Source organism: Heterocephalus glaber, unplaced genomic scaffold, assembly GCF_053883595.1.
Source record: "Heterocephalus glaber isolate CG9 unplaced genomic scaffold, H.glaber_assembly_v1.0 deba00001118, whole genome shotgun sequence".
Classification (NCBI taxonomy): Eukaryota; Metazoa; Chordata; class Mammalia; order Rodentia; family Bathyergidae; genus Heterocephalus; species Heterocephalus glaber.
The window spans coordinates 1808-26153 of NW_028258196.1; the positions used below are offsets into that span (position 1 = coordinate 1808).

General features: G+C 34.7%; 1 protein-coding gene and 1 non-coding gene across 6 annotated transcripts; one reads left to right on the plus strand and one right to left on the minus strand.

The window, feature by feature from the left end:
* The first annotated feature begins 233 nt into the window (after positions 1-233).
* On the plus strand, positions 234-24123 carry LOC147828372 (kinectin-like). Of its 5 annotated transcripts, XM_087210137.1 has the most exons (15): positions 234-323; positions 1803-1837; positions 3795-3885; positions 5965-6051; positions 9508-9594; positions 12591-12671; positions 13743-13832; positions 13949-14041; positions 15028-15099; positions 15332-15415; positions 15567-15650; positions 17949-18032; positions 19917-20009; positions 21022-21141; positions 23646-24123. In XM_087210137.1, the coding sequence occupies exons 4-14, from the start codon at positions 5992-5994 to the stop codon at positions 21124-21126; spliced, it is 933 nt and encodes a 310-aa protein (XP_087066263.1). In that variant the 5' UTR covers positions 234-323; positions 1803-1837; positions 3795-3885; positions 5965-5991; the 3' UTR covers positions 21127-21141; positions 23646-24123. The 5 variants fall into 5 exon arrangements, with proteins under 5 accessions (XP_087066263.1, XP_087066265.1, XP_087066264.1 ...); XM_087210139.1 differs by lacking the exon at positions 15567-15650; XM_087210138.1 differs by lacking the exon at positions 15028-15099.
* Positions 13166-13273, minus strand: LOC147828373 (U6 spliceosomal RNA). Its single transcript, XR_015450923.1, has one exon. It is a non-coding gene; the product is annotated as a U6 spliceosomal RNA (small nuclear RNA).
* Positions 24124-24346: the final 223 nt, after the last annotated feature.

Below are 24346 nucleotides of genomic sequence, written 5' to 3' on the forward strand. Positions count from 1 at the left end.
TGAGGCACCTTGCCGTATTGACATGAAATACCACCTTGCAGATACTTGGGTCTATTTCTGTATCCCTTTTCATTCCTTTGAGACATACCAAATCCCAGGCTACTGCTGAATATGTTTTAATATAGCTATTATTGTAACCTTTTAAAACTGTTATTACTTTGGAATTTTTCTAGATTGTATAATATGTTTCAAAAGCTTATATGAAAAATGAAAATCTCCATCTAGCTCTTCATATTTAATTTTTGTTTAAATAGGAGGTGCAAGATGAAAATAAATTATTTAAATCCCAGATTGAGCAGTTTAAGCAACAGAATTACCAACAGGTAGGTACTATTAGATGTCTTGTCTTTTATTTATATGGTTAAAAAATTACATAACCAATAACTGTCTTGCCATTTTAAAAGTTCATCAAGAATAAAATATTTGTCTTTTTATTTGTATTTACCAAATTTGCTATAAAACAAAGTAATTTGCATGCTATGTTCAAGATAAAATAATCTACAATTTATAAAAATATACTCAACTAATATTACTGTCAGTATTTGAGCACTGTATGTCTGTGTTTTGATTGTCTAGTATGCTATTCATAGTAAGTCGGTTAAAATCCTGTAGAGGTCAGTTTAAATATATAGTATGTGTATACTCTTTCTCTTGTCTCCTGAAACAAAACATGCATAATTGGAGAGAAACTAGCAAATATGTAATATTATAAATGATGGCCTACCACTGTTAAAAGTACCTTTCCAAAGTGTAATTCTGCTTGATGAAATTAAAATAGAGTTTATAAAAAAGATATATTACCTACAAATTTCTTTACTTTATGGATGTTCCAGAATGTATTTTGAAGGACAAAAAATTAGAGTACTTTTTGACAAGAAGCTTCTAGTAGTTTAGTTTGGGAGACTGTAGTCATTAAAGAATAAATGTCGTATGTGAAGGCCGTGTACCTTTGCATGTTATGTAAAATGAACTCATATGTTAGGAAATTAACTTTTGCTAGTTTTCCTTTTGAGTGTATTTAATGTTCTTTTTTTCCCCGAATATTGACTTTATTTTTACTATAAAAATGCAAAGTTGGAAACCCACCCTACTTTTACCCCCTTTACTTCTTAAAAATAAAGTACTAATTCTATATACATCACATGTACCATACAAAAATGTATCCACAGTTCTTTTGCTACCAAAGTTCTAAAGTAAACCACATTACAGAAAGCCCCTAGTTGTAAACAAAAGATTACAAGTTACAAAATCAAAGTACACACAGGCTAGAGTCATTTATAGAACCACACCACGCATTCTGTTCCCAAACCAAGTCGAGTTGTTATGTGCCTGTATAAAAATACATATCAATATACCTTTGAAAATTTATTTTTCTTTATAAAGCAAATGAATACAATATCCGCTGGGAGGCACATCTGTGGGAGGGTGAGCGGCAGCACCTGCCTGGCATCACTGTTTAATTTTCTTTTTTAATTTTAGAAGCTTAAAATTTTTACATAGTGACGTATGAATTATGCAGTATGAAAATTTAAGATATTATCTTAGTACTTTGCACATAGGAGACTGATGAATACTTAAGTGAAGATTTTTTAAATATGTAGTGATGATGAAGATTGGAGTTAGCACTCAGTCCTTTTTGTAAATCTGTACATAATTATTAAAATCACTTGATTGAAGTTGAGATGCTGGCATTAGGGAATAAATACAGTAATTTTAGCTTTGGCTTAATTTTTATCTGAGAAAAATTTATTTTTCTGTCTTCTTAAAGCTTGTTTTGAAATAATGTTTATCTCTTTTAATAGGCATCTTTTCCTTCTCATGAAGAATTATTAAAAGTGTAAGTCGTGAGTTGAAGTGGTAACTTTTTAATGCGCTTACAAGTTCAGAGAAGCATTGTGATGTACCTGCACATGGTCATCTTGAGTTTTACAGTTACTTACATACCTTGAACTGTGGGGCAGTGGATCTTACCTGTGCTTCTTTGCCAACTTACATCCTTTTTAGGATATTTGGATTTCTTGGAAAAGATTTTTGATGGATAAGTTTGCATGTTTTTAGTCTTTCTGTTTTTTGTTTTTCTTTTCAGGCATTCAGAAAACACCCAATTGAATTATAGCAAACCCTTTAATTATCTCAGTTGTCCTACCGAGTCTTTATTCTGAATCTCATGGCAGAATGGAATGGTGCAAATTTTGGTTTAGCTCTTGCATTTAAAGAAAATCTATAATCTTTAGGATTGCTCTCTTAAGGAGAACTGTTTTTACGGAAAACCTCTTTTCTTATTGACCTATAATTTTATCTAAGAGCCTGTGTTCAAGGTCATTTCAGATACATTATAGTCTGTCTCAGCATGTTAAGTTTCAACCACATTAAGCATTCTTGCAGGTGATACAAGTAATCCAAATGTTCTTCCATCTTGGTTTGTTGATCCTTTATAAGGTTAGAATTATTTACTGTTTTAAGTCTTAAGTGTGACTATATGAAACAAGCCTGACACATATGTTCTATAACGGGCTTGATAGTGAATAGTTTAAGCCTTGTGAGGTACATAGGTCTCTATGTTTCCTTTCCTCTTTTCTTTTCATTACTTCTTCTTAAACTTTTAAAAACCTAAAACAAGAGGCTGAACATAGCACCATACACCTTTAGTTACACTTGCATGGTTGGGGCAGAAGGATCACTTGAGCCCACCTGAATTTGATTCCAGCCTGGGTAATATAGCAAGACCCTGTCTCAAAAAACAAACGAACGAGGGCCCAAGGATATTTAGTTCAGCGGTGCCGTGCCTGTCTCGCAAGTACAATGTCCTGAGTTTGATCCCCAGTACCAGAAAACCAATAAACAAATGAAACAACAACTTTCAGTTTAAGGGCTATATACAAATAGATTGTGGGCTGGGTAGCCTCTTATTTCAAGAGCAAAAATTAAGAAATTCTTACTTAAACTTTATAGCTAAAACCTTATATATAGTCTTATTCTTAAGAAAGAACCATTTATGATTTAATTTTCTACCCAAGCCACTCTCAACGATAACAGTTGAATTGTGACTCTCTGCCATTGCTTTCTGCATTTCTGAGAAATAAGTAACTCATTAGACAGAACGGGGAGGATGAAGAACCACGAAGCTTATGAGTATGGTGTGGAAATGTCAGGGGAACACCTATCATTTTAATTTACTGTTTTTTTGAGTGAGCCATTTAAAAGTCATAACTGATTTCATTGCCTTTGGGAAAAAACTACAGGTAAGGTACTACTTCAATATCAGTTGTCTGTCCTTAGAGAAATAGCTGCTGATGGGTAACACTACTGTAATCTCAGCATTCTGGGAGGCTGAGGCAGGGAGATGGCGAGTTTGAGCCCAGCCTGGGCAACTTAGTGAGATTCTGTCTCAAAAACTTAAAAGGGATGGGGTTAAGATGTAACTTAGCGAGAAGGCCCTGGATTCATTTCCCAGTGAACAAATAAATAACTACAGAATAAATAACGACTGCACTACCAGATATAAAGGGAAATAACAGCTATAGCAGTTCATAATTTCTTTTTAGCACAAACCTCAGCATGTCATGTGCGCAAACATTTAAAAAATTATTTCTGAAGTCAAGAATTCATAGGAATAGGCTTTCTGTAATAAACGTCGCTAAGCTGTCAATGCATTTTTCAAAACATTATCTATTTGTAGTAAGAATGATATGTAGTTATCTAAATTATATTACCCGTTAGCTAGGATCTAAGTTGTGTTTCTGCTTATCTAAAATTGCTCTTTACTGAAAACATGTATTCATATTCTGGTTTAGAATTTCAGAAAGAGAGAAAGAAATAACTGGTCTCCAGAATGAATTAGATTCTTTGAAGGATGCTGTTGAACATCAGAGGAAGAAAAACAATGTAAGCAAATTTTCATAAGAATGAAGCTTTTCTTTTTATTTCTTAAACGTAGAAAGAGTTCAGGAGTTTCTTTTTTCTTTGAATATTTTCACTTTATATTTCTAAATCTTTGTAAGAAAATACTGTTGCTTTTTGCTTGTAGCTTTTGGAGGGTATTAGAATAATGTTATTGGAGAACAGATTTTTTTTTATAGATGAGGCCAATTTTTACACTTAGGAATATCACTTTAAATGTTGAAGCTATGATTATATTAGTTTTTTTTAAGTAGCAGTTGACTTTTTCTTTAGTTTTCAATCTGGAAAAATAGTTCTATCAAAGTCAGTATTTTACAATCAAAGGTATTTCTTCTTATTTAGATCAGGCTACCCTTTTTGTAGACTAAAAGTAATACCAGTATTCAAACCTAATATTCTCAGTAATTTAAGTTTTTGGAGCCTTCTGGGGTTTCTCTTTTTTTAACTGAAAGACATGCCTGTGAATTTTGGTGAGCTGTTGGAGGCCTTAGAACCTGAATAAATTTATACTATAAAATGGAAAGGAGCCGATTTTGAAGAACTACAACTCTAATGCAGTACTTGTACTGAGCAAATAGTGAATGTAGGTGAATTTCACAAATTCTTAAGGGGGCTGGGGATTTAGCTCAGTGGTTCCACTGTACCTTGCAAGTGCAAGGACCCGAGTTCGATTTCCAGTACCAAAAAAAATTCTCTTAAGGGGCCATACCTACAAAGTTCATATTCTAACTAGAGAAGGAATATTTGCACGCAAAAGTATGATTACTAAGACTTGGGCAGGGCCAAAATGTTACTGAAATCTAAGAGAATATTGATAATAAATGGATATATTTTCTAATGTAAGTTAAAATTTTCAAAGTTTACATTAAATTTTTAATGTAATAAGTTGGCATTTTCCTGCACCCCTGAGTTTGTCAAAATTAGGTATGTGAATTGCCCTTGGTGTGTTGTGTAGCATCACTAATAGCACTGCTCAGCCACAGATGATAAGGTGAACTTACCAACATCCTGCTAACGTCTTGACTGTGTTTTGTGCTGGGATTCTGAGATAAGGAGGGCATGGCAATGCCAGTTCAATACAGCAGCACCAGCAGCCGCCGCCACAGCACCTGGAGGCCTTGAGACAAGTGGCAAGAGCCAGGACATTGGAGGCCAGCATAGTGTAGTGCCTACTCTAGTTCTGCCTCTTCATTTGCTGTGTGTGCTTGGACAGATTTCCTAACTTTCAGCTATGGCTTTCCCATCCATACAATGGGAATACTGTAGTTTATAAATTGTTACAAGGATTAATGAGAGTTTATGAAGTATAATATTTGGCACCTAAGCATTCAATAAGTGGTGATTATTGGCTTTTCATTTTAGATTGAAATATAGCATAGTGTCTGTAATTCCTAATGAAATGCAATTAAAATCTAGATCTTTCAGAGCTCAGTTTTCAGTTATCTCTATTTCCTCCTCTAAGAGAACGTGTTTTATAGCTTTCCAGCCTCCCCATTTGCCTCAGTCAGGTACTTTGTACAACTGGTGTCAGGTTGTTTTGTGACATACATTTGGAAAGATATAGAATATAGTGAATTAATTCTGTGTCATTCCTAGTTAGATTAGAAAGATGTTAACTATATTAAAAGAGTTAGAGGGAAAATGTGGTGCTGCTATGGAAAGTCCCATGAGTGGTTTGAACTTTGCTTTGAAATCATGTGAAAAGCTTTTATAATACGTGTATATTTGCTCTGTCTTTAATCCTTTAATATGTGGTAACTGAATTCATGCTTGTAATGGTGGTTTGTGTGTTTAATTTTGAATGCTTTCTTCGTCTCATATGCACAGTAATTGTTTTAAAAGCTGGCACATTTGGCATGTATACTAAAACTTGGAAAGTGGGCGTCTATTTTCTCATTCAACTCTAAACATTGCTTTTTATTTTTTGCTCATATGCATATTTTCCCATTGAAATAATTTTGCAGTAACCAGCATTTAAATGCAGTGCAAAATACTGGTGAAAGTAAAAAGCAAAAATCTTTTAATAATGGATAAACTTAAATCATTCTTTCTAAAAATGATTAGGACCTTCGGGAGAAAAACTGGGAAGCAATGGAAGCATTGGCATCAACTGAAAAAATGCTGCAGGACAAAGTGAACACGACTTCCAAGGTTGTAACATTAACTTGTAGAAACGGTCCACGGAACAGAAAAAATCTGCAGCTTGTCTTAAAATCAGACTAAAGCATTTAATTCTACTGCAATTTAAATATTAGATCTCCTTGTCCATATTTATCATCTCTGTCATCTTTGCTTTTCTCATCTACTCCTTGAGGTTTTAATTTTGGACATGCTGAATTGTTGGGATGACTTACTTCATTGTTGGAGCTTTGGGGAGCACTGCTTTAATTAAGCTGCACAATCTCAGGAGGCCTGTGCTATGCATGCAGGCCTTGTTGGACAGGGTGTGCCTGTGGGGGTGATTAAGAGAACTTTGAAATCCCCGAACTAAAGAAATCAGAACTATTGACAAACACATGTAAATGCCTGGTACGTGTCTACAATGCATAGTGGACTAGGGTTTTTGGAGGCAACATCAAGACTCAGACAAGGTGTGGAAATGACAGAAGGTTTAAGAAACACAGGAAAGAGATCAGTTTTGAGTGTGTTAATGGGGAAGGTTCCTTAGAAGAGGGAGACTTAACCACAGTACATCTGAAACATGTATCCCTCTTTTGTTTTCAGAACAATGAAGGACATTCTTCTTGAGCTTAAGTTATCCATTGAGTGTGAAGATTTCTAATTGTAGTGGAGAGAGAATTTTTAAAGATTGAGACAGTGTATTGAAATTTGCACATGGATTAGTGGATACCCATATAATTATACTGAGCATTCTAAAAACTTTGTGTACTTGGATAATCTGTTGAATTTTAAATACAAGTCTCGGGGATATTTGACTTTTCTAAACAGAATATATTTTCAGACCAAAAATTTGCATTACCTTTGTAATTATATTTAATTCAGTGGATTTATACCTATTTACCTGTAATTTTCACTAATTCTTAAGTTTGAGATACTTCGTAGTATTAGGACCAGAAAAACAATAGGCCAGAGAATAGAAAAATTAAGGCCAGATGAGATATTGTTTCATTGTCAGCAGTTGCAGTTGTACAGACATTTCTGTCAGCAATGAGAATTCTGTTACGATTTCTCTGCCCGCCCCCCAGAGCTACACTTTTGCTTTTATTTTGTTAGTGGCACTAGGAACTGCTGATCATGCCATTTCTATAGAAGTTACTATATATGCCATTGGCCAGAAGCGTATTATGGTTACAAAAGAAAACTAGAGCTATGTGCATGATGGTTTCTTGCAGAGCTAATAATGTATAGAGAGAATTCACGGCCTTCTCTGTTTCAACGGAATTTAGACAGTCCTTAGAAAGTATAGGTGTGAAGTGGTGTTGATTTATTTGCTGCCACAAACTGTACTAGCAAAGCAACACATCTTTAGGGTTTTAGGTGCCAGAAATAAGTAACTTCAGTTAGCTTACCTAAAATGTAACAGAAGTGTGCTACTACTTTTCCAGTATTATTTTAAAAATAATATTCTTGAGCTACTATAAGTGACGGGTTTATATGAAAGATAATTTTTATATATTTCACCTAAAGATGGTAATGAAATTATAAGTCCGATTTCCAACATTAGATCTCTTCCTGGTGTTAATGTGAAGTGGAAATTGCTATCTACAACTTATTATGTCAAAGAAAAACTCTGTAGTTAAAATTGTTAATATATAATAAAAGTAACTTCTCATGTTTGTAGCTCCTGATTACAAGTTATACACTTACTTTAGATTTGGATTCATTTTCTCTTGGAAATTTTTCAAAACACGTCTGTTCCTGAAGGGTGTGGTGGCACATGCACTTTTGGGAGGCTGAGGCAGAAAGATGGCAAGTTCAAACCCACCTGGTACAATTTAGTGACACTGTCTCTAAACAAGTGCTGGGGATGTGTAGGTCATTGCTGGGTACTGGGTTCACTCCCCAGTACCACCACCACTACCACCAAAAAGAAAGCTTCTGTTCCAGTGCTTTTTTAAAATTGATTTTCCTTAAAGAGTGGTCTAGCAGCTGGATATGGTGGAACATGCCTGTAATCCCAGCACTCAGGAGACTGAGGCAGGATAGCTGTGAGTTCATGGCCACTCTCTGGGCTACAGTGAAACTCTGAACTACATAGTGAGACTCTTGTCTCAAAGAAAAAAAAAAAATCTAATCAAATGGTAAAAATTCTCTCTGAGTTGTCTCTGAAGTAACAGTTATTTTCCTTGAGTGGATATACCTTCTTTTAGATAGTTTTGTATATTCCTGCGATGTAGTGTTTTTTAATTGGCTGAAAATACCCCAGTAAAATACTTATAGATATTGCCACTAATCCTTGATAAAGGAACAGCTTTTTGAGTGTATAGAATATGATAAAATCTATAGCTTTGTTAGGCAAATTTAGAGTTTTTGTGTGATTAGATTTAGTTAAATTGAAGTGTGTGCACCTTAAACCAATGGTAGATTTCAAAGATCACCTCTAACTGATGGAGAAATGTACTAGTGAGATATTGCTGGCTTGTCTGCCTGGTCACCCACTTGAGCTTCACGAGTGTTGTTTTCAAATGATTTACTTGCCTTGGTTTACACGTGCAATTTTCAAGCTGTCTTTTTTTTTTTTTTAAATCTTGCAAAGATTGTTTGAATATTAGATTTTTGGTGGTGCTGGTGGTGTGGGGTTTGTGATCGAATCATTGCCCTGATTTTGACAAACCATGGTTTTGAGTTTGATTGATATCCATTAGAGTTGCATTTAAAACCAGTAAATTTAAAAAAAATTTTTAAAAAAATCGGTAAATTTAGACTGACATATTTGTAATGATTTAAATTTACAACTGACGGAGCCTATATAGAAGTGGCGGAATTAGTCTCCTTGATGTTTGGCATAAGTAGAATAATTTATTATCAGTTTCTCCTTGCTTTCTTTCCTCTTTTTCCCATTTCTACCACCCATCAAATTTTGATGGTCTTTTTTGTTTTGTTTAGCACAGATGTCTTCTCCTGACTTTGAAGACGGAAATATGGAGGTTGCCATTTTATTCCCATGCCATTTCTTTTTCTTCTTCTCCTCCTGCTTCTCCCCCTTCCCCTTCTCTTTTCTTCATCCCCTCCCTCTGCCTCTCCTTCAGATTTACTTACCATTAAGTTTGTTATATGTTTTTTGACAAGGTAGTTTATAAAGTTTTAGCTATAAGAACTGTGTTTTGTTTTATTTTTGATTGTTGTTTCAGGGGTTAATTTTTCTCAGAAATCCGTTGATTTCTAATGCCAAGGAAAATGTCCAGTTTTTCAAGTCTTTTGTCTTATTAATAAATATTTGTTATTTAGGATACTTTACAGATTTTGCAGGTTTTTTTTCTTATGGAAGCGTTTTGATTTCTTAAAATGGGAAAATTTGATATTTGTCAGTATTAAAATAATTTTACATTGACTTTTCCTCCTTTAAATCTTAAAAAGACCATAGTGTTTTCTCTTTTTTAGATTTCATTATCTTCTAAATTTGACTTGGTATATCTTCTGCTTTAGGAAAGACAATGTGTGGAAGCAGTTGAGTTGGAGGCTAAAGAAGTTCTTAAAAAATTATTTCCAAAGGTGTCTATCCCTTCTAATTTGGTAAGACCAATTTCTTTAAAATACCTTATTTAAGAAAGTTGTATATACATAGGATTTGTTCTCATCACTTGGATTGATAGATTCCTTAATGTTTGCCATTATTAACCCAGGGTCCTTTTGAGTAGTTAGGATTAATAACTTAGTCTAAAACTCATTTTTTTATTCCCCTGATATTTTTGTTGTGATCTGTAAAATTCAGATTATCGTAATCACCATATTTGGGAAGGAAGTATTTCTGAATGGTTAATAAGATCAATAATACTCTTATTGCCTTTCTCAAAGTAGAACTGAGTTTTAAGTGATTACCTATTCATTTTAGCAATGTTTCGGAATGTATTTGATACCATTGACGGGCTCTTTACATTTCAAAAATTCAAGATTTTGATCACCTGTTAATTTCTTCAAGCAAAAGTCTTGAAGATAATAGAGAATTTGCTTTACTTAAGTTTGACATCTTTTAAATGGGAGAGAATTTACTCAGGTTCAGAAAATTAATGTAGTAGAGAAGGCCACTGAGGATGCAGGTTGTTTCCTGGAGTAGGTGAGCATTTGAATGGAAAATGGTTCACATGTTCAAAAGTAGAAAGAATAGAATAATGAGCCTAGCATTCCACCTCAGCAATTATATGTTATGTGACAGTACATAAACTCTTATCTTCTTCCCACTTGGCACTGCCCAGATCATTTGGAAGGAACACAAGCCTCACTGTTACATCTGAAAATATTTGAGTGCATATTTCTAAAGGATAAGAATTCCTTTTTAAATGTCATTAAAAATACATCCTTAATTTTGTATAGTCATTGCTTGATTCCTCCAGTTGGCACTTAAAACTTTTAATGAAAAAATAACTCATGATAGTTTGTTTTAATCGGGACCCAAATAAGATCAACATGTGACTGGATTGAGATGTTATATTCCACAAGTTTCGCTCCATCAGAAACCCCTCTACCCATTTTTCTCTTTTAAACCTAGTAGTTTCCTATGGAGTTTTCCTCAGTTTAGATTTAGCTGGTGTCTTTGTGTAGCCCATGAGTTGGTATTCAGTAGAGGCCTAATCAGATTCAGTCTTAGTATTTTGGAGGTAGAGGTCTGTGGGCAGTTGTATTCTTCCATCAGTAGTAGGTCATTTAGAATGTCTGCTTTGTCTTCCCTGGAGCTTATTTAGGCTGGCTCTTGAGTCTTTTTGACACAACACTACTAAACTTTGTTAACTTATGTTAACTTCTGTGCTTCATGGTATAACAAGATGTTGGTGATTTATTATATTTCCCATCCCAAACATGGTATCTGTTTCTAGAGGAGCTCTGGTCCTCTAGGTGTGGGTGTTAAGGGTGGTATAAGTAAACTTAATGGCCTGTTCTGTGTATAGTCCGAGTTTAGCTGCTTTTTTTTATTACATGACATAAAATCTGCATTTAATTCAAGTAAAGAGAGAAAATTCTTTTGTTTCCATTGTAAACATTGATGATACATTTGGGCGTGAACAGTTAAGTAGATCGCTGCCACTTGAGTTGAACTTTTGTATCTGTTTTATTTCTATTTTACATTCTGTTAATAGAAATAAAACAGAGGTTTATTTATTTGATAGTATTTTATGAGCCAAGAGAGTTAATGCATAGTAGTTTCTGTTCTTCAAAGCTTTTGTAAGATCACCAGCAGTAAAACTTCTTTTTAATGTAGCAGATTCAGTCTTTTTTTTTTTTTGGTACCAGGGACTGAACTTGGGACCTTGTGCTTGCGAGGCAGGTGGCAGAACCACTGAGCTAAATTCCGGGCCCCAGACTCAGTCTTAATAGCAGTTCTACCTACCTTCAATAAACAAATCTTCATGAATCTATAAAAATTTACAAATCACTGTAAGCCCTGGGTGATACTCTTTGGCTTTTGTTCATACATTTGCTAGAAATTGAATATTTCTGTATGCAGTCTGTATTTAAGAAATATACTAAATGTTCTGTGGGCTACTCAGAGTTTAGCATTTTAGGTTTTCAAAAGGCATGAAAGACAATCTACTATTTACCTTATATGGTCATAAATCAATAAGCTTCATTAGTATTAGCACGATAACATAATCATTAGTAATCATTAGTGCTATTTTTGTTTTGCTAAGCAGATCAGCACAGGGAAGATTAAACTATATGACCTGAAGGGAGATTTATAAACTCTAAGCAATTAAATCAGCTTTTCATCTGATTTTATGTTGAATCTCAATATTTGAAGCTGTTAAGTAGGATTTTACAAGTATACATTTAATCTTGATTCAAATTTATGATGTCAGAATGTCATTCTTTTAAAATGGAGAGGCTTTTTAAGCTAGTGTTATATTGAAGATTAGAGAATACTGTGAGGTGTTTTCAACATCCACTTTTGTTTTTATTCTTGATAGTTTATAGAGCATTCTGATTCAGCCACTTAAGTGACGCTTTATCTTGAAGAAATTAATAGAAATAGTATGAGAATTTTTCTTTTTCTTGAATTAGCTAAACCAAAGACTCGAGGAGTAAGAGAAAATTTGATACACTTATTTCTTAACTTTTGTGAAATATTTTCAGGAATCTGGAGCACCTTCAAAGAATTTGAAATTTTTAAAATTTAAATACTTTAAGAAATATCTTGCTTGGAAAAAAGTATTGAAAAATTACTCATTCTGGATTTTTATTGTTTTAAAGATTGAATTCATTGATCCTGGTGCTCATACGTAGGAGAAGCCAGATTTGAGCCTGAGTCTTCCATCTTTAAGTCCATAATTCAGTTGCAAATATTTTTGATCAGGATAAATAAGATTTTATTTTGATGGTAGTATATAGGTATATTTTCGGTGTTTAAAGACTGGATTATGTTCCAGTTAAAGTTATATTCCCTTTTGAAATTTCTTGGGGGATGGTGATGTCTATATAGGTTTCTTTTAGAACTACCTACTGATTGTCTCAAATGTTTCATCATTTCTTTGGGATATTTTTTGGAAATCGATGACTTTGACTTTTTTCCTTCGCAGAGTTACAGTGAATGGTTGCATGGATTTGAAAAGAAAGCAAAAGAGTGTATAGCTGGAAGTTCAGGTTCAGAAGAAGTTAAGGTTAGTTTAAGAAGTGAACTATCTGTATTTTAATGAAACCTGGGAAAAAAGGAGCAAGTCAGAGTTTGTTTTCATATGTTCTGGAGAGATAAAGGATCTCTTTTTAGGAGAATAATAATTTATTTATTTATTTATTTGGGTACCAGGGATCAAACTCGGGACCTTGCGCTTGCGAGGCAGGCGGTGGAATTACTGAGCTAAATCCCCGGCCCAGAATAATCATCTTTTATTTAAGAAAAATAGAAGGGAGTGATCATTTTGTGTACATTTTAGTGTCTTTGCATTTGATTTATGTACAAAGCTAATGTTTTTCCTTTTCTAAAACTGAATATGTAACTCTTTCTTGCTCTGTTTAGCATGAGTTTATTTTTTTTAGTTTGGATATTATTAGTACATGTTTGGAGTACATGGAGTTACAGTCATGTTGGCGAGTGGTTACATGCGTGTGCCTGCCACAGCTTGTCGGCCCCCCCCATTCTCTTATCCCATTTTTCTTAAGTAGGGGACACTTCCCAGATGTGTGTGTCATCCTTGCATAGGGACCGTGCTAAATCTTCACTGTGTCATTCCATTTTTAGTATATGTGCTGCTGAAGCGAGCACTAGCCAAAGTTTAAAAAACAAAAGTCAGTGAGGTAGTAGGTAGAGTTTCACCAGTTTGCTCAAGTTTCATCAAATAAATAATTAGGAGTATCGGAACCGGGCTTGATTTTTACCTTTCACCTCTGAAATTGAAGGGAATTATTATTGTTGTTCTCTTGTATCCTAAGTGGCAGTTGTGTGGCATAGGCATTGTGACCTTTACATGTGCATCTGCTTTGATTTTACCATCTGGCTAAGGAGAAATAAGCCTATTTATTATAAAATTATATAGTATATTTTGTAGTGAGCAGTTTTATTAGTGACCATCAGATGTGACCAACAGAGTTACTGTACTTAATTGCCACTTAGTGTTTTGTTATAAACCATTTGAAACCATTTTTGTAATATAAAATTAAGTCCTTAAATAAAATTGAAGCACAGAATTTACTGATAAAAATTAGAGAATTTATTTTTATTTTATTCTTTGCAGGTTTTAGAGTATAAGTTGAAAGAAGCTGATGAAACACACACGCTATTACAGCTGGAGTGTGATACGTATAAATCAGTCCTTGCAGAAACAGTAGGAAATGATTTTTAATCTACATTTTATTTTTCATCTATTAACATACTCTTTCATAGCCTAAATAGTTTATCGTGGCATTGTAACATGGGTTTTTCAAAACTGTATCTTTGTAGGAAGGAATTTTACAGAAGCTACAGAAAAGTGTGGAGGAAGAGGAAAATAAATGGAAAGTTAAGGTGGATGAATTACAAAAGACAATTAAGCAGGTACTTAAAGAAGAGCTTAGGACACTGGTTCTCAGAGATAGGGCCTGGACTAGCACTGTCAGCACCAGAGACTTCCATGAGAAGTGCACCTTCTTAGCCTCACCCCAGACTCACTGGGTCTGAAACTTGTGAGGGGCAGTAGTCTGTGTTTTCATAAACCCTCTTGGTGATTGTGATGCCTATCCACACTTGAAAGTCACAAGTTTATAGAGCACAACCACACAGGGGTAGTGATGGAGAATGTAAAGTGATTTGAGAGAATTTCTATTCTGTAACATATGGTGAAGAGTTCTGGGTTCAGAATTAATTTTAAAATATTGATAATTGGCCGGGCTTGGTGACATGTGCCTGTAATCGCAGCACTTGGAAGGCTGAGGCAGGAGGAGCACTGTGAGTTTGTGGCCTGCCTGGGCTACATAGTGAGTTCAAGGCCAGGTTAACTACATAGTTAGACCGTGTCTAAAAAAAACCAAAAAAACAACAAAAAACAACTTTGATAACACATGATGTATTCAAGAAAAAGTTAATTGTAGTTTTGTGAGATCCACATATTACTGTGCAGTCTTCATTTTTCTCTATTTTGCTTGGATGTGGTAGAATGTGCCATTTTGGTACACATGTATTTTCTTAGGCACTTTTAATTGGGCCTAATATAATCTCAAAAAAAGTGAAATTCTTATTGTTAAGGTCTTTGAAAAGTCAGTATGATTTTAAGTGAGAAGCTCTGAACTGTCTTAATTAATTTAAAATTATAGACAGAAATCTGTGGCCTGCCTTTTTCCCTGTATGAAAAATGTTATAATAAAAATGTTAAAAGGAAATTTGTTACTTACATATTTATTATATTATACATTTTATATGCAGCCCAAGATAGTTCCTCTTCACTCACAAAAAAAAGCATCAGAAAAATAAAAAATGGTGGGCTGCAGGTTGGACACACTTGCCTATCTCCTCTGTGGTTTACTTGGTCTTAAAATTATTTTTAGATGCTATTATCAATTACGTCTTCAGAGCAAGAGTTAGAGCAATTAAGAAGAGAAAATAAAGATATTGAAAATGTATGTTATTTGTCTTATAACCTATGAGCTTATTTATAGTATTACGGGTTGCCCGAAGATTTGTTTTTCAAGATTGCCTTTATCTAATGATAAGTTATTCTCTCCATATGTTGTGTAGTTATTTGAGTTGATCCAGTTTTATATTCATAAGTGTCCTAACTTTCATTGTGAAGAAACATCATGAAAGGAAATCTTACATGTGTTGACTGTTCCTTCTTTGTTGCCTTACTAGCTGAGAAGAGAGCGAGAGCATTTGGAAATGGAACTAGAGAAGGCAGAAATTGAGCGATCTACTTACGTTACAGAAGTGAGAGAGGTACTTAAAATTCTTTCAGCCTTGTTTCTCAATTTAAATTAAGTTTGTAATGGACTGCTAAAATAATTCAGTGTAAGTTGTTTGTGGAAGAGCTTCCAAAACATGGGATATCATAAGAAGATCGATCTTAAAACTCTAAACTTCATTGCAGCTGAAAGATCTGTTGACTGAATTGCAGAAAAAACTTGATGATTCATATTCTGAAGCAGTAAGACAGAATGAAGAGCTAAATTTGGTAAGAAGCTTGTTCTCCACTGAGTACCAAGTAGGCTCTGGAAACACTTGTGTTGACATGTGGAGAAACCATACAAACCTTTTTTCCTTGCTAAGCATCTATCTATAGCTTGGCATTTTATAAATTTTAAGATAATCTTCATATTCTGATGACTCCTAAGATGATCTTTCTTTTCTTGACTCATAAAATGATTCTTTTCTTAACTCCTAACAGTGGCATGTTTGGCTTCCGACTCTTTTTCAAACTTTTCTATATTTTTATAAAGCCTAATTCCTCAAACAACATTATTTTTAGCAAATAGAGAAAGAAAACAAATGATTGGCTGAGTTGTGAAGATTCTTCTCTCAAGCTATCATAGTTAACTGGGCCTCTCATTTTCTAACCCGGAAGATTATTAAAGGTTGAAGATACCTGCTCTTCATTCTAGGGCAGTAGTTCAATCCAGCTTATTTTATATAATCTTCCTGTAAATTATAAAATACAAGAAGCCTGTAAAATTCTTTATCAAAATATTATTTAGCTCATAGTAATCCAAAAATGCAGACTTAGAGATTAATTGAATGCCTTAAGACATGATTCCACACATTCCAGTTCTTAAATTTTCTAAAAATTTATACTGATTGTTGACAGACTTAGCTGTTGGATGATTATGGTCTCTTGTTCCCTGTTTCAGACATGTATTACATCTTGTAACTTGAAATTTGTTATAGCACAGGGTTAGATTTTTTTTTTAAGTACTTAAACATACTGTTTGTTAGAGAAATTACAGTAAATTTTTTCTTACCCAAAATTAACCCTGCCCATCTTGGAATTTTCTTGTTAGCTACTTTACATGTACCAAGGAAGATTTTTAATTCATTAATTTGTGGCTGTTCTATGTTATGGCAGTGATTTATGGGAATCAGCATATTATGTGAAATACATACAGAGCACTACACACACCTTTATTTTTTTAAATAAAATATTTGCCTTATTTACCAATGCTGTAGTTGAACTCATTCCCACTGCAGTGTAAGACTAGTTTTATGTGCATGTTTGCTATTCATTGCGTAGATCCAGGACTCTGATATACCACTTTTTAAAAAAATTCTTTTTATATAATTTATATATAATGAGATATAAGGGAATGTGTTTTTTAAAAATCTTCTCCAACAACTAGTTAGTTAGTTTTGCTTTTTAATTTCAGGGCCTAACCTTGCATCAAATTCATAGGATTATGGTTGCATCTCAGTTTAGTCCGATGCTCTTTGTTTCTTGTTGTTCTTGTTTGTTATTGTTGCTTTGCCCTCTACTTTTTGACAAGAGACCATTTTAAGTTTTATTCCCTTCACCCTTCTTCCCTTTTGTCTTAAGTTTGGAATCTTTATTTGTTCTGGTTAACTGTTGCCACAGTTCAAGATAAAATAATTTTGCCTATGCATACTCTTTGTTTTGGGACCGGAAGACTGACCTCTCTGACACAGAGTATTAAACTCAGGATTAATTGAAGAAGCAAAAACTGTTTTGGTATTTAAGTAGAGTTCCCCCAAATAAGATTCCCAAATTGGAATGCCTCCCATTAGCTAACCCTCCCACTTTTATAAGTCAGTGTCATACATTTTCCCCTCTTAAGGCCCAGAACTGGAAAGTCATGCCTGTCTGTGGACTGGGTATGGGGGAAGTGACTGGATGCACTTGGTATTTTGAAGGCAGCATAGTCCATTTCCCTGATATCTTATTAGAACAGTTGTCAGAGAAGAAGCACTAGAGATCTGTATAGCATTATTACTTTTAATAGATTGGTTATTGAGATTATATGATGAAGACATTTCTTGCTGGTGTGATTTAGATCAGTGTGGTCTTGCACTGACTTTTAATGAAGTCTATAAGACGGTCAACAGTTTTGTTCATCTTACTGGATTTGTAATCTTCAGTGTCTTTAAAATATTACACAAATGAGTCTTTAATTGAACTGTATAGATTAAGAAGGCCTTTAAAATAGTGAAATTTCTGTTTGCTGTTAAGTTTGGAATAATTTCAATAAATACTTTATAAATGGTGATTTGGTGGTTTTGTTTTTGGATTTTCAGTTTTCTCCTCTAAACTCTAGTTCATTTCTATAGCTTTTCCTATGTTTAGTCCTACAGATGGAAACCTTGTACTGCTTAGCTTTTTTGAACATCTGATGCAGCATAGTGGCTAATCCACTGTGTTTTACACTGTTAGCGATCCCATTCTTTCATATTTATTCTTTGGTTCTTAGGGTATCAGGATAATCAAGGAAGGATGTGAAGTAAATGGTGTTTTCTGTTTTTTCAGTTGAAGACACAGTTAAATGAAACACTCACAAAACTTAAAACTGAACAAAGTGAAAGACAGAAGGTAGCTGGTGATTTGGATAAGGTAAGGCACTGCTAGACTTGGCGGCATCCAGCATGTGTTGTGCCTTGCATCTTAGTCAAAAGCACTATCAATTCTAGTGTTCTTTTGCATCCCTTATAAATTTAAGCTGTTTGTTGTGTAGTTAACTTTTTTTGGAACTACACTTTGATGTAGTTTTCCATTTTTTAAAAAATTGAGTTTATTTTGGTACATTTTAGGTATACCTTATGATCACATTCATTATTGGGAATTTGTACCTGTACATGATATATCTTGGTTCTTATTTTTTCCCATAATTCACTTCATCACGTTTATGTAATTTTATGAACTATAGAGTAAACTTTTAAATTTAGTTGCAATTATTTAAATTTGGTTACATCATATTTTTTTAAATTGAGACTTGGCTAGCCATTTAGAAAGTACGTTTCTGTTGATCATTATAAGGGTTAAATTTCTGATACTGCAGCAGTTCCTTTGATTTATTTCTTTATACAGATAGAGTTTTCTTAATCTCATTTACAGGTAGATGATTTTTTAAGACTATATTTCTTTGTAGTTTTATTGTGAGATACTTTCAGTGATACAGTTCATATACATTTTTATCTGTATTCTTTTGAGCTGTAGTAGAATTTATGGGAGATACAGTCATTAGCAAAACAATTATATATGTCATTTTTTTGGAACTGCAGAATCAAGGGGTATGTGTACACATCTAAAATTTTGATAGTTATTGTAAACTGAACCCCCAGATATAGTAGTGATTCATACTCCTCCCAGCATGGTCTTAAGAGTTTCCGTTACCTATACCCCCACTAGTATTGAATACTTCTAAACATTTAAATATTTGTTATTCTAATAGACTTTTCCAAAGTATCTTATTTAAAAGCTATGTCACCTTTTAAAATATGAAATAGTTTTGTTGGTTATGTTTGCTTATGATTGTTGTCATGGAAAAGTATAGGACTTGCAAGTGCTTCATTTTATTTTAATATAGATAAAATGTGAATGTAAGAAGTTTGGTTTAGAGGAGAAACTGATGCATGATACACTGTCAAAGTTGAGCTCTGAATTTACTTTTTTTTTTTTGGTACCGGGGATCAAACTCGGGACCTTGCGCTTGCGAGGCAGCCAGCGGAACCACTGAGCTATAAATCCCCAGCACCCTGAGTTTACTTTTGATGGGTTATTTTAATTAATGACCTGGAGCGAAAAACAAACAGGCAGTTTTAGACTAGGAGTGTACTTTCACAGTATTAAACAGATGCTCAGTGGTGTACATGGACAATGTTATGACGGCTAAAATGGTGATAACAGATAGCAGTCACTTGCCTGTATCTGTATAATAGTACTGTGAAACCCTCAATTGGAAATGCACAAAATACATATTAACTGAAAAAGTTAGCAAAATGCTTTTGGAAACAGACAAATATAAAACAGCATGTATGGTAAACCCCATTTATATAAAACTTCCTGGCAGTTTTCTCTAAGCACATATTACCTACACAGATCTAGACTAGGAGTCAGCAAACCCATGGACTGTTAGAGTTTGTAGGCCACGTGTAGTCTCTTGAATATTCCTGTCTCTTTCATTTTTAAAAATGTTTAAAAACATTAAAATCATTCTTAGATTTGAGCAGTACAAAAACAGGCTAGATTTGAGTGACTCCTATTCTAGACTAATACTAACCTAAACATCAACCATGGTCGTCTCTATTTAAAATTTCTTTATAGTTTTATGTATTTGAACTATCTGCAACAGTGGGCACTTGTTCTCATAATCTGGTGAGGGATATAGCTGTTGTCATTTTGTATTGTATTTTCAAAGGACTTTAATTTTGTGCAAAATATATAACTAAGCACTCATTTTGTGTGTATTTATCAGTTACCATATTGCTTTTCTTACAGGCGCAAGAGTCACTGGATCTTATCCAGTCAAAAATAGTACAAGCTGCCGGAGATACTACTGTTATTGAAAATAGTGATGTTTCCCCAGAAATGGTATGTATTTCCTTCAACCCCAGATCCTTGGGCCACTTATCTTACAAGCTATGTGCAGGATCCATCTCTGACTGAAAAACATGTTTCTGCCAGTTATGTTGCACCTTTTTTGTTTGGTTGGTTTTTTGCAGTGCTGGTACTCAAACGCAGGGCCTAACACTGGGCAAGTCAGATTCAACCATTGAGCTAAACCCCAGCCCCTATGTTGCACACAAAATTGCAAGTCAATTTTCTTCAAAATAGTGTATCTCTATAGTGCACTGTTTTCATTGATATTTGTTTTCATTTTAACGTGGTGAGATATTATGTCTACTCTCAAGGTTTGTGTGGAGAGGTACTGTGGTGTAGTTCTTAATTCAGGGTGTAAGTGCTGAAGACGGACCGCCTGTGTATGAATCCTAGCCCTACCGCTTAGCTTAGTACCTTCGTGTGTGGTTAGGCAAATTCCTAGTTGTTCTGTGGTTTGGTTGCTCCATTTGTACAAGGAAATAATACTAGTTCCTATCTTGTGGGGTTATTGGAAGGAATAAATGAGCTAATTTGTAAATTACTGGGTTGGGAATGTAGCTCTTCCCTAGCATGCATGAGGCCCTGGGTTCTATCCCCATCAAGGAGTTGGGGCTAGGGTGCAAAGGCCTACAGTAGTGAGGCAGCACTTAGAACTGCCTGGCACCCAGTAAGAGCTCAGCATCTGTTAACTGATTTACTGCATGGGGTTTTGTTTTTGTTTTTGTTTTTTCTGAAAGGAAAAATGGATTTATTTCTGATATTCAGAGATTCTAGGTTTTTCTTTTCGAGGCCAAGGACAAAATTTCCTGCAACATAATCTTCCTTGATGCTGACTAGTTTGCACCAGTAGTTAACACTCTCTATGTGGTTTTTGCTGGTGCTAATTTTTATTTCATTTTTCATAATTTTCATGTTTGTATTTGAAATAAGATATTTTCTGCTTTTGTTTGCACATTGTTTTCCTTGTATTTGGAGTTTTTCATCACTCATCTCTTTTTTTCAGGAGTCTTCTGAAAAGGAGACAATGTCTGTAAGTCTAAATCAGACTATAGCACAGTTACAGCAGTTGCTTCAGGCTGTAAACAAACAGCTCACAAAGGAGAAATAACACTACCAGGTTTGGGTAAGAATAAATGGAGTATTGCTGTCTATTAATTGATGTCGTGGGAGAAGGGTATGTGTGATATATATTTACCACAAATCAAGAAAATTCATTTTTCCAAAAGAAATATTTCCTCATTATTTCTGTCAGAACTTTCAGATGATAGCCTTTACCTTCTTTAGAGTTTTATCTCCATCTTGTGTGTAGTTCGAAGGCCTTTTGGCTTGGAAGGGACAAAACCTTTATCTTTGCTAAATTTGATCTTTATATTAAACACACTCTCTTGTGACTTGGCGCCCTGGGTTTGTCTGTTGCCACAATACCTGGTACATCATTAGTTTCTTCTGATCTTAGGTCAGGTGAAATATTTGTGTATCTCCTCCCTACCCCTCTGTTCATGACTTGGTAAAGTAAAGTGACCCACAACATTTTTACTGAAGATTGATGAACATAAAGTCATCACAATTTTTTTTTTAACATAAACACACAAAATTTACCATATACCTGTTGATGGGAGTATTAGACTTCTTTATTTAAGTTTGCTTTTGTAGGTAACCTAAGAAATCTATTAATGCCTGAGCTGAAGGTTTTAATTGAGGATAAATCCACCCATCATTAACAAAATCATGTTATAAACTTTTATTGCCTGTATTACCTTGAAAAGCTCAGGATGATTAGCACTTAAATAATGACTTTTATTTTAACTGGTGAATGCAGGGTTTTTTGTTGTTGTGTTGTTACCTGGATTTTACTGATTTTTTAATATCTTAAGTTACACTGCCTAGAGTATTTGAATACACACTGAATACTTCAGATATTATTCTTTTGAGGCTGTTTAAAATAATCACACTCTCCTGTAGACCCAAAGGGGCAACTAACCATTGAATTGTGCCTTTCAGAACCCATACCTAAGACTGATGGCTTTACACAGGCCTCAGGGATAGGTTGAGTAGCCTGAAAAAGATGATGGACCTTGTCTTAGTTACTTTTCTCATTGCTGAGAGAAAATACCTGACACCCAAAGTTAAAAAAGGAAAGGTTTATTTCAGCTCACAATTTGTAGAGGTATCAGCCGTAATGAGCTGGCTTCAGGGCAGGGTGGCATGGCAGAGGGGCACTGTAGAGGAGAAGCAGTTCATGGCAGAGCAAGGCAGGCAGAAACAAGTGAGCGGAGCAGCTTCTTTCGTCCCTTTATATTTTACCAAGGCTACCCCCTCCCCCAGGGAGGATAGCACTCAGGTCTAGAGTAATTTAGGGATCAGACACCCTTAATCCCAGCATCGGACATCCTGTCTCCAGCCAGCTCTGAGAAAGCCTCATCTGCACCACATGAGACTCTGGAGGGCTATTCAGACACAAGCCATAACAGTCCTCCACTTTGGTGGTGCAGGGCACACCTTCTCACTTTTATAGGCTGCTCATCCTCTGACCTATTTTAGTATGTGTTTTTCTTTAAAATGCTAATTTAGGTCAGATGCTTTTCAGAAGATCCTGCCTAATAAACCCTTCTTTTTCTCTTAAGTATCAGCAAAAGTAATGACACCTCATCTCAGTCTTTTATCCTAACCAGAGCTAACCTCTCTGGTTTCCTGGGGTTCCACTTCTGCCACATCATCTTTCTCCCAAATTAGGAAACAGCTTGCTTCCTGCTTCTGGTAACTCTTTCTTCTCTCCTTCCCGTCACTTCAGCCTCACTCTCTCGGAATGCTTCTTCTGTCCAGTCTTGAAAGCATGCACAGTGTGGCTTATTTTAATCTTGTGTTTCTTTCAGTTCACCACCCTACTTTTTCTCTTCACTATTTAACAAGGATTCTTGTAATAAGAAACGTATCACAATACTGACTTCTTTCCTTGCTCTTAATTCCTTTATCCATTTTAGAATGGCTTCTGTCCAAAGAACCCGTCTTTGATGACATCATTAATAATTTTTAACCCTGCATCCAATCACAGGCCCTTCATGGCATGTGATGAGATAGTAGAAGTATGTATGAAATATGCTAACTGTGCTGAAATCAGTCAACAGGCCTGGTGTTACTGGAGAAGGGCTTAATCTGTCAAGCATAAAAATGTATAAAATTGGGCCAGGAATTTAGCTCAGTGGTTCCGCCGCCTGCCTCACAAGCCCAAGGTCCGGAGTTTGATCCCTGGTACCAAAAAATAGAAATATATAAGATTGCCAATTGCCTCTAGACTTTGTGAATATTTATTCATGAGTGGAGAGTTGTAAATTTCTGAGTTGGTTTTTAATGCTTCTCACTGGCCTTAGATTTACGTTCTCATGAGTAGGACTAATAAAAATGGGGTTGCAGTGTTGTCCTCTTCAGTGTTATCTAACAGGATTTGGCTCACGTTGTAAAATATTTACCTAAAAGCTTCATCTGAATCCTGAAAAAATTTTGATTAGCGTGAGTGTAATTGCTTTGAAAGGGTATGCTAGGTCAAGTGAAATATGTACAAGAAAAATGTATTCTGATTTGACTTTTGTTGCTTTGTTTTAAAGTTAATTTCTTTCTGATCTTTTACAGAGTGAAGTAATTGGGAAACTTCAGTTGAGGACAGCAGAAGGCATTGTATTATATTTTGCCAAATTAAAGCCTTATTTATGTTTTCACCCTTTCTATGTCAGAAACACTGAACAGAGTTTTGTCTTTTCTAATCTTGTTAGACTACTGATTTAAAGAGAAAAATTTAAAGAGAAACCAACTCTGTAGACACCTTCAGAATTTAGTTTTATAATAAAAACTGTTTGAATAATTAGACCTTGACATTCCTGAAGATAAATGTGTACTATTTTACCTTGTTCAATTCAATTGTTCAGAAGATCAAAGTGGTAAAGACAATGTAAAATTTCACATTTTAATACTGATGTTGTACACTGTTTTACTTAACACTTTGGGGGAGTAACTGCCTCTGACATCAACTCAAGACACTTTTGTTGCTAAATGTAATCAGTTTTTGTAATGGCAGTCAGCAAATAAAGGGATGCTTATTATTCAAACTTGAGTTAGCCTAATTCTCATTGTGCTTTATCAGAGTTCATTAGCTCTACAGGTGGACATAATTTAGAACACAATCACAGCCATCAAACAAGATGAGTAAGTCTTGTTACTTAGGTAACCTTTCCAGTTGGAGCTGTGGGTCTTCTCTGCTGCTGTGCTGTGTAAACTGTGACAAGTGTGCTGTGGGTTACAGGAAGGATGGAGCAAAATTTAGGATTTCAGATTTA

Excerpts from the sequence above, each read along its gene's own strand:
- LOC147828372 (XM_087210137.1), top strand. The coding sequence starts at position 5,992 with ATGGAAGCATTGGCATCAACTGAAAAAATGCTGCAGGACAAAGTGAAC. Across the intron at positions 9,595-12,590 it reads TGTCTATCCCTTCTAATTTG|AGTTACAGTGAATGGTTGCA; the intron begins GTAAGACCAATT and ends TTTCCTTCGCAG. Across the intron at positions 15,416-15,566 it reads ACGTTACAGAAGTGAGAGAG|CTGAAAGATCTGTTGACTGA; the intron begins GTACTTAAAATT and ends ACTTCATTGCAG.